Below are 10998 nucleotides of genomic sequence, written 5' to 3'. Positions count from 1 at the left end.
TGTAATAGGTTCTAGAAAAACAATTATGTAACTTTCAATTATTAATAAAGGTATGTATTTTCTTTAGTACTATTCAATGTATGTTATATAACTATGATACGAAGAATGACGTTACACCACCCAGTGTTTCCGCCGACGGATGGGGTGTGACAGAATTGGTATCAGAGCTATTAACTATAGTGAACTAGTACTTTCTTAGGAAAGCACGTCTATAGTTTAGGGCTTACTCTATTAGGTTTAGGTATATCCCTTTGCCTACAATAAAAAGTATTATTAATTATTCTACTGAAGGACTACTTACGGGAGCGGTGACGAGGATAGACATGTCAATTTGGGTTGCTGGATTTCAGAACGGCTATATGCTAAAATGATCCTTCCCTTTCAACTGTCCTGACTGGCCGGAGCCTTATCAGATAGACCTGAAGTAACAAACAATAGTTAAAGCGTGAATACAATAAATAAGAATATAGAGTCATATATAAAGACTCAGACCCGCGATGAGAATACACCTTAATACCCGAAATGTTCTTGATCTCAAGGATTTAGATCAAATATTCCAACTAAATTTTATATGTGAATATATCCTATCACAACTAGGTGTAGGTGCGCAACTACATTTTATTATGATCAGATCATATGAACTATTTAATTTGGGAGTAATATTTGATAGACTAAACTCTTGGTGATCCAAAATGTATAGGAATTCGACATGGCACATTCACGAGAATGGATAATCATCGAGGATACGGATGAGGAAGAGGAAGTTTCATTCCCCATGATGGTAGGCGATCCTTACTACCCTATAAATCCGACCACCTTTCATCCAATACCTTCTGACGATGGAGCACCTTTACCCTCCAACGAATGGGAAGAGAGTAAACCAATGGAAGAAAGCGAATCAATGGAGGAGACAGAATCGGTGGCATCATCTTTACCACCAATGAATACTTTTTCCGTCAAGTTCCAGGAGGAGCGAAGACGAAACGCACGGCACGTAAATCCATACCAATATGGAAAAGGATTAAGAAGAATCAGAAGGCTACATCTTCAGGAAGTCATAGAGTTCAAGATGAACCTGCACGGATCGCACAAACCGTTGATAGGTGGGTGGCAGAAGAAAGAGCTGCTAAGATGTATGAGACTGGTCAATCATCTCGACCACATCTCCCACATTCTTCTGAAGTTAACACTTTATCTCAATTGTTTGAGAAAAGTGTGATAATTGAAGATAAGATGGAAATTGTCGAAGGAAGGGCTACTCATGTCTTTGGAAGAGTACGAAGGCTAGAAGGACAAAGGACGCGAGATCAGGAATCGGTGATGGATGTCCATCATCGTATAAATTTCGCTTATAACGACATGATTACTCACGATGCAAGGATTGCAGAGTTAGAGCTCTACAATCAAACCTCAAGAAATGAAGAATGCACGGGAAGTCTTGAGTAGAGAACTCAAGCACTTGAGGAGCAAGTGGTTAATGTCACTGACGTACTAGGTCATCACTTAGGTTTCTGGTAGATAAGCTAAAACTAGTGGTTGTGTAAATAGAGAAATGAGACTAGTTAAGGCAGGAAGAGTAAAGTTTATAGCAACGATGTAGAAAACCTTGCACATTTTGCAATGTTTATAGAAACTTTTCTCTTATAAGCCTAAATAAGCTGATGTAACCGCTGGTAATAATATGAAGCATATATTACATTAATCATTGTGTTATCCATTATGTTTTACACTTTGAAGAATAATTGAAGTATTTAGTACTAGTGTATTAAATGACTAACAAAACTCATAAAATTCTTATTATTTATAATAGGAACTAAAACAAAATGCCTAGAAGGAGTAGTGCTCGGCTAAACCCTAACCGACGATTAGCACCAGAACAACAACCACCAGAACCAAACCCCCCAATAAGTACAAAACAACTGGAAGAAATCATAGCTCAAAGAATTGTTGCGGCTCTATCTAATTTCACAAGAGATGGAGTTAGAAATGAAGGCCATGTAGGGACCGCTAGAACATGTACCTACAAAGACTTTATGAATTGTAGGCCAAAAAGCTTTCATGGAAATGAAGGGGTTGTTAATGTGACTAGGTGGATAGAAAAGACAGAGTCCGTCTTTTAAATAAGCTTCTGTCCAGATGATTGTAAAGTACGATTTGAAGCATGTACTTTCACTGATGCAGCACTCACATGGTGGAACAGCCATGTGAATACAATGGGAATTGATACTGCAAATTCCATGAAATGGGAAGAGCTGAAAATAATGCTAGTAGAAGAGTATTATCCTAGGGAGGAAATACATAAACTGGAACAAGAATTGTGGACCCTAACCATGAAGGGTTCAGAGATAAAAGCTTATACCGCTAGATTTAATGATCTTGCAGTAATGTGTCCAGCACTTGTAACCCCTGAATATAAGAAGATTGAGCGATATATTTGGGGTTTAGCATCGCAAATTAAAGGCATGGTGATCGCATGAAAGCCTACAACCTATGACAACACTAAGAGAATAACTCATCAGCTAACCCTCACAGAGATCTAAGGAACAGAAGTGGTCTCAAAGGCTGAGAGTCCCAAATCTGGAACAAACAAGCGCAAGTTTAATAGTAAGAATCCCAAACAATCATCTGAGAAAAGACAAGAAGTGGCAACCAATTATGCAGCCACGACAGCAGTACCCACTCAACCAAAATCTTCATGGTGAAATCAGTGCAACCGTCATCATCCAGGTGACTGTTTTGTCTGCACGAAGTGCAAGAAAAAGGGGCATACTGCTAGTTACTGCAGGAGCACAACACCTGCAACAGTCAATCAGCAAACAAATACTGGAACAGGCCGTGGTGAAGGAAGAAAGTGCTATGAGTGTGGAGAGGTTGGACACATCAAGAAAGAATGTCCAAAGTTAAGGAGTCAAGGAGGCATAGGGCGTGGCAGGGCGTTCGTGATTGGAAGCAGAGAAGCTATCCATGACCCTTCGGCCGTATCTGATACGTTTCTCATAGATAATTTATATGCTACCATACTCTTCGACTCTGGAGCAGATAGAAGTTTTATAACTCCGACGTTTAGAAAATTGTTAAGTCATGAGTCTAGCAAATTAAAAGAAATCTATGAAGTAGAAATCGCTAATGGTGAAACCGAGAGAACACATGAAATCCTAGAAAACTGTCTATTAACCTTAATAACTACATTTTTCACGTCAACCTCATGCCAATTCCTATCGGTAGTTTTGATGTCATAATTGGCACGGATTGGTTATCTTCACACCACACCGAATTTCTATGTCATGAGAAAGCCATACGACTACCCTTACCAAACGGCGAAGCCCTGATTATCTATGGTGATAAATCTGGGAAGAACCTCAAAGTCATCTCTTGTACCAAGACCCAGAAATATCTACATAAGAAATGTAGCGCATTCTTAGCCCACATTGTAGATAAGAAGAGAAAAACAAAAGAAATCAAGGACATACCTCAAGTATGTGATTTCCCTGACGTGTTTCCTGAATATCTACTTGGAATACCTCCCGTCCGACAGGTCGAGTTTCGAATCGACTTAATTCCAGGAGCAGCACCAGTAGTGAAATCTCCTTATCGGTTGGCTCCATCCGAAATGCAAGAATTGTCTAGCCAACTACAAGAACTTCTTGACAAAGGCTTTATCCGACCAAGTTTTTCACCTTGGGGAGCACCAATCTTGTTTGTCAAGAAGAAGGACGGATCCTTTCGAATGTGTATTGATTATCGGGAGCTGAACAAGCTAACGATCAAGAATCGTTATCCGCTTCCAAGAATTGATGATCTATTCGATCAACTGCAAGGATCCAGCTACTACTCAGAGATAGATGTTAGATCAGGATACCATCAACTCAGAGTACAAGAAGACGACATTCTAAAAACAGTCTTTAGAACTCGTTATGGTCATTATGAGTTGTTAGTTATGTCTTTTGGATTGACTAATGCCCCAGCAGTATTTATGGATCTTTTGAATCGTGTTTGCAAACCATCATTGGATAAATTTGTGATCGTATTTATCGATTATATATTGATATATTCACGAACCAAGGAAGAACATGGTCAACACCTGCAAATAATCTTGGAACTACTAAGAAAAGAAAAGTTGTATGCCAAATTCTCCAAATGCGAGTTTTGGAATAGAGAAGTACAATTTTTAGGTCATGTAGTTAGCAATGAAGGAATTCATGTTGACCCCTCAAAAGTTGAAGCAATTAGGAATTGGGAAGCACCAAGGACGCCAACAGAAGTGTTCCAATTCCTAGGACTTGCTGGCTATTACCGCAGATTCATAGAGAATTTCTCCAAAATAGCCAAGCCGCTTACAACACTAACCCAAAAGGATACGAAGTTCAACTGAGAAGACAAACAAGAAGCTGCTTTTGAGAAACTAAAGCAAATGTTGTGTAGTGCACCAATCCTATCCTTTCCACATGGGATAGAAGATTTCGTCGTATACTGCGATGCATCAAATCAAGGATTGGGATGTGTGTTGATGCAAAGAGGAAAAGTTATCGCCTATGCATCAAGACAACTTAAGGTGCATGAGAATAATTACACTACCCATGATCTTGAATTGGGAGCTGTAGTTTTTGCACTAAAAATCTAGAGACATTACTTATACGGTACTAAGTGTACTATTTTTACCGACCACAAGAGTCTCCAGCACATCTTCAACCAAAAAGATCTTAATATGAGACAACGAAGATGGGTCGAATTGTTGAATGATTACGAATGTGAGATTCGTTATCATCCTGGAAAGGAAAACGTGGTAGCAGATGCCTTGAGCCGGAAAGAATATATTAAACCCCGTCGGGTATGAGCATTAACTATAACTATCCATTCTAACTTTACCCTACAAATTAGAGAAGCTCAACTTGAGGCTCTAAAAGAAGAAAACATCAAGAACGAAGCTTTGCGAGGAATGGAAAAGCAACTTATACAAAAATATGACGGAACAAGATACTTTATGAACCGACTTTGGACGCCTAAGTTCGGTGGAGTCAGGGACTTGGTCTTAGAAGAATCCCACAAGTCCAGATATTCCATGCATCTAGGCTCTGACAAAATGTACTTAGATTTAAAAGTACATTATTGGTGGCCAAACATGAAGGCAGGAATTGCTACTTATGTGAGCAAATGTTTGACTTGTTCTAGAGTAAAGGCAGAACATCAAAAGCCTTCAGGTTTACTTCAACAACCGGAAATACCTGAATGGAAATGGGAGCAAATATCAATGGACTTCATCACTAAGTTACCTAAAACTCCAAGTGGGTTCGATACTATTTGGGTAGTAGTCGATAGATTGACTAAGTCTGCCCATTTCTTACCAATTAAGGAGAACGCCAAGATGGAGAAGCTGACTAGAGTTTATCTTAAGGAAATTGTCAGGTTGCATGGAGTTCTAAATTCTATTATTTCTGACCGAGATAGTAGATTCACTTCACGGTTTTGGCAATCTCTACAAAAATCCTTAGGAACACGTCTAGATATGAGTACAGCTTACCATCCACAGACTGATGGTCAGAGTGAGAGAACCATTCAGACTTTAGAAGATATGCTCTGAGCCTGTGTAATAGACTTTGGAAATGTGTGGGATACTCATTTACCGTTAATTGAGTTTTCCTACAACAATAGTCATCACAACAGCATCAAGGCTGCACCGTTTGAGGCTCGTTATGGACGAAAATGTCGTTCCCCAGTATGTTGGGTAGAAGTTGGAGATACGCAGATGGCCAGAGAATGTACAGGCGATACCTTATGTACTGGACCAGAAATAATCCACGAGACAACTGAAAAGATCGTGCAAATTAAGGATCGATTAAAGGCTGCACGTGATCGTCGAAAGAGCCATGGTGACATATGACGTAAGCCTTTAGAATTCCAAGTTGGAGATAAAGTAATGTTGAAGGTCTCTCCTTGGAAAGTTGTAATTCGATTCGGGAAAAGAAGCAAACTAAACCCACGGTATATAGGACCTTTTGAAATCCTAGCAAGAATTGGTTCTGTCGCATACCAACTCAAGTTGCCTCAAGAACTAAGTAATGTGTATGATGATTTTCACGTATCAAACCTCAAAAGATGTCTATCCAATGACACCCTTGTTATACCTCTCAAAGAGATACAAGTCAATACGAAACTCAACTTTGTAGAAGAACCTGTTGAGATCATGGATCGAGAAGTCAAACGATTAAAGCAAAATTGTATTCCCATAGTGAAAGTTCGATGGAACTCTTTACGAGGACCTGAATTTACTTGGGAACGTGAAGATCAGATAAAAGAAAACTACCCCCAACTGTTTGACAAAACCCCATCCATAAGATAAATTTCGGGACAAAATTATTCTAGCGGGGGGAGAATGTAACACCAATCAAAATAGGTCAATAGACAATCACATGTGATTATGCCAATCATGTAATGTGATTTTGTTAACCTAGTAATGTGATAAGAGTGCTATGTAGTTCATGATAAATTCTAATACAAATATGAACTTTCTTTATGATACAACTCAAAGTAAACGTCCATACGATTCCAAAATATAGAAAACGTCTGAATCTGACTTCCCATGAAGAAGTTATGATAAAGCGAACACTATAAATCTCTATTATAAGATGAATTTAAAATAGACTTAGAATTAGCTATTGGAGTCTAAAAGAGAATTTTAGTACTCGTAAATACCTACGCGTGGATGTAAAGAACGTCAAAAACGGAGTTCGTATGCAAAAGTTACGACCTTCCGAAGATACATCTGTCAGAAACCCTAATCTGACTGAACTCACGAGGTGAGCATAGATGTTCACGAGGTGAGGAGTCATTTTGCCACATCTCGGAATCTAGAAGGTGTGACGAGGCTATGAGGGGATAAGATCCAAACTCACAATGTGAGCAAGGATTGATTCACGTCGTGAGGAGTCAAAGGGACACCTTCCGAAGCTAGGGACGCAAATGGCAAGTCTACGGGATGATCATGCATAACTTACGACGTGAGTCTTATAAAACTCACAACGTGAGAGTCCAAAATCCTTACTATAAATAGCAGGTCGGACGTCAGCTATTCCTTACACCATTTCCCTTTCTCCTCTCTCCTTTGCTGAAGCCATCTTGCATCCCGAGCCCCGACGACCTCATACGCTGACCATTTCTGCTTAGATTACATAAAATCACGCTACTAGGGTGAGTTTCACGACCTCACTTTCTAACATTTTGGGTGAAAACGCATTCTAAATATTGTATGTACGTTATTATTATGTCTATATGATAATATATTAGTATCAACATAGATATTTATAATAATCGGGATATAGTTGTTTAAATATAATATTTTGAATATATACAACTATTATCAACTTATTAGCATGTTATTATACAAATGTAGATCTTGAGTTATACTTAGGATTCTATATATATGTTGTGTGCGATATAGTTCCGAAGTTATGTTCGGAAGTTCTATATGTTGATTTATAAAGTATGTTGGCATTGTTAGTTTTATGTTAAGATAAAACTTGGTATGTTATATGTTGTTGTTGTTATTGGTTTTATGTCAAGATAAAACCTGGTTTTACTTTAAGTTATAGCTGTTATACTACCTAAATGTTATGAAGTTAGGAGGACTGTTTAAAAGCATAATCTAGTAACTTAGGGTTTTAGACATGAAAATGCTTTTGTTGTCAGAGCTGTAGGAAGCCGTCGAAGTCTACATGAGTAATTGTATTCATCAACTAAGATTGGGGATCTTAGCAGAAATCCTCTGAACTGTAACCGTTAATCCCGTGTGAGCGAGGAATTCGTGTATAATTAGTATACGGGTTGACCACCCCACTTGTGATTGTTAGATACAGTCAACCATAAGCAAGTGACGAACTATCCTTTTACTTGTTGTTGTTCCGGCGTCGATGAAGCGTACGGTGTTGTTCTCATGGAAATCATGAGTGTTATTTCTCATGGAAATCATGAGTGTGTTGTTTCTCATGGTAAATCATGAGTGTGTTTTATCAGAGGTATTATGTCATAGCAACGGTTACAGGCTCATGGTAGCAAATTGTTAGAAACATTATACTTTGTCGAATACAAGTATTAATGTTAAGTATAAGTTTCCCCCTACTTATACCCTAGGTTCAAGGAATGTTTAGGTATAACACGTAATGATAAGTAAACTATTATACCTAATATATATACTAAATGTTGGAGAGTCAAAATGATACTTTCAAAACTATACTTTTGAGCTTGGAAAATGTATTATTTTTGTGTGGAGTCAAAACTTGTGGACTCACCAAATTTATGTTGACGTATTTTTAAATGCATGTGTTTTCAGGAAATTGAAAAGCTGGTATGTATTCGAACAGGAGAAGTTTACTATTACCTTTCTGTTCGTTAAGAAGTATGCCATAGTCGGATATTATGTAATAGGTTCTAGAAAAACAGTTATGTAACTTTCAATTATCAATAAAGGTATGTATTTTCTTTAGTACTATTCAATGTATGTTATATAACTATGATACGAAGAATGACGTTACACCACCCAGTGTTTCCGCCGACGGCTGGGGGTGTGACAGCATACCTCCATAACAATATAGGAAGTAAAGCTTGACTCGTCGTGGAACAGACCATGTCTAACAATGTTTGAATTCTCCTCTCAACAACACCATTTAGTTATGGTGTTCTAGGTGGAGTGAATTGTGAAACTATTCCACATTCCTTGAGATAGTTGTTGAACTCGATACTCCTCCCCTATCGATCAGGGAATCTTTATCTTCTTGTCCAATTGATTCTCTAGTTCGTGTTTGAATTTTTTGAACTTTTCAAAAGTTTCTGACTTGTTTTTAATCAAATAAACATAACCATATCTACTGTAATCGTCGAAAATGTCACTTAGTAGCAATTAGCATCCCTTGTGGTGGATCTGAAGGGTCCACACACATCGATGTGAATTAGGTCCAATAATCCCTCACCTCTTTCACAAGTCCATGTGAAAGCTAACTTAGTCATCTTTCCTAATAAACAAGATTCGTATTCGATATCTGACCTTAAGTCAAATGACTCAAACATTCCATCCTTTTAGAGTTGGGCAATGCACTTATTGTTTATATGCCCAAGACGATAATGCCATAAGCATGCTTTGTCTAAAACATCAGAAGAATCGATATTAAATACACCATTTCCTATTTTATTCACATACACAATAGTTTCATACACGACATTACAAGGATAAGCTTTAAAAGTAAAACAAAATTGTACCATTATCATTATCAAATGTATAACGAAATCCTTGTCTAGATAAAGCATGAAATGAAATTATGCTTCTTGCCATATCAGACGAATAACAAAAATTAATCAATTTTATCATGACACCACTATCAAACATAAGCTCATAAATCTCGATCCTTGTAACAGGCGCAATACGTCTATTTCCTATGATCAGGTTTAGCTCTCCATGCTTGAGTTTCTCACTTTCCCTTAGTCCTTTCATAATATAACAAATACAAAAACCACATCCTGTATTAAGGGTTTATGAATTAGAAATTTGTTTGTTATTTATTTTGATCATGTATGTACCTGATGACGAATCGAACAATTTGCCTTTTCCTTCTTTCACTTCTTGAAGGTATTTCGGGCAGCTTCTCTTCCAATGCCCCTTTTGGCCACAGTGAAAGCAAATGACCTCCTTTGGATCATTGGTAGGGGAACTTATTGGCTTTCCCTTCTGACCCACCACTAGAATCCACATTGTGGGATTTCCCTTTCCATTTGGGTTGGGCGATAGTCTTCCTTTTCTTTCCCTTGCCTTCATGAATGGCCAAGATAGGAGTAGAATCAAGACTAGTAGGATAAGACTTCTTCATGCCCGCTTCAGTAGTTTGCAACAAGTTATGGAGTTGTATCAATGTTGTTTTAGTCTTGTTCAAATGATAATTTAAGATAAATTGATCATAACTACTAGGCATAGAATTATAAACCATATCAATGGACAACTCTTTGTTGAAATTCACATTGAGCTTATTGAGCCTTTCCATGTGTTTCTGCATCTTCTGTACACGAGCATACACAAATTCTCCTTCCTTTAGCTTACATATCGTTAGGGACTTGACAACCTCATAATTTTCTTGTCTAGCTTTCTTGTGAAACATTTTAGAAAGTGCCAAGTTCATTTCAAATGGCCAGTACTCCTCATCATACTTTTACTGTTCTAGCGACAAAGTGGCTATCATAATATGTTGTTTATTAGTAGCAATTTCTTTAGGAGTAGCAGTTTCCATGTTAATTTCGGGAATTGGGTTGTTGAGAACATACTATTTGTTCTAATAACGCAAAGTCATTTTCAGATTTCGCATCCAGTCCATGTAGTTTGGACTAGTAAGCATTTCCTTATGTAGTGACAAAGAACATGGTTTGGCATGCGGAATTAAAGTTTGCACAATGAACATGGTGATTTGGGTGTTCAAGAGATGTATTGAATATGTATTGTGTTACAAAAAGGGACATAGATCTACATCTACATAAATAACACACACTTACACACTCACTTTTACACCTCTCAAGCACACCTCTACATGTGGTATGAACCCACTATTTATAGAGGTGTTTACATGTCTCTCTCTCACTCTCACTAACACATGTATCTAAAGGCTAATGCACCACATGCAAGTGGGTCTACATGAGTTAAACCATTACAAATTCATACATGAAGAACTTTGCACCCCAACATTCTCCCCCTCAAAGTTAGGAATGGATGACCCACTTCAAATCTTCCAAAGTCGAGCAACTACGCGGTTCGAGCCTCAAGCGTGACACATGTCGAAACGAACTTCAATCTTCAATTCTTCCATGATTCTTCAATTTGGGCTCTAGGATGTGAAACCATACAAACTGAGTAGCAACGAATGATTAACTCCAAATAATCACCCAAAAGTTGCGCTAAAAACACATCCCAAAAAATCTTCAATAATATCAAACCCATTTAAAAAATAAATCATTTCGAACTTCCAATTG

General features: G+C 37.8%; 1 protein-coding gene across 1 annotated transcript; it reads right to left on the bottom strand.

Moving 5' to 3' along the window:
• Positions 1 to 9680: 9680 nt before the first annotated feature.
• On the bottom strand, positions 9681 to 10136 carry LOC145131953 (uncharacterized). The gene has a single exon (XM_079066596.1). It carries the CDS (start codon positions 10134 to 10136, stop codon positions 9681 to 9683), a length of 456 nt encoding a protein of 151 aa, XP_078922722.1.
• Between the last annotated feature and the right edge of the window lie 862 nt (positions 10137 to 10998).

Source organism: Lactuca virosa, chromosome 8, assembly GCF_052849685.1.
Source record: "Lactuca virosa cultivar CGN04683 chromosome 8, Lactuca_virosa_CGN04683_v6, whole genome shotgun sequence".
Lineage (NCBI taxonomy): Eukaryota > Viridiplantae > Streptophyta > Magnoliopsida > Asterales > Asteraceae > Lactuca > Lactuca virosa.
This window is presented reverse-complemented; position numbering and strand designations above follow the sequence as displayed.

Coding starts and splice junctions, on each gene's coding strand:
- LOC145131953 (XM_079066596.1), bottom strand. CDS start 10,136: ATGTTTCACAAGAAAGCTAGACAAGAAAATTATGAGGTTGTCAAGTCC.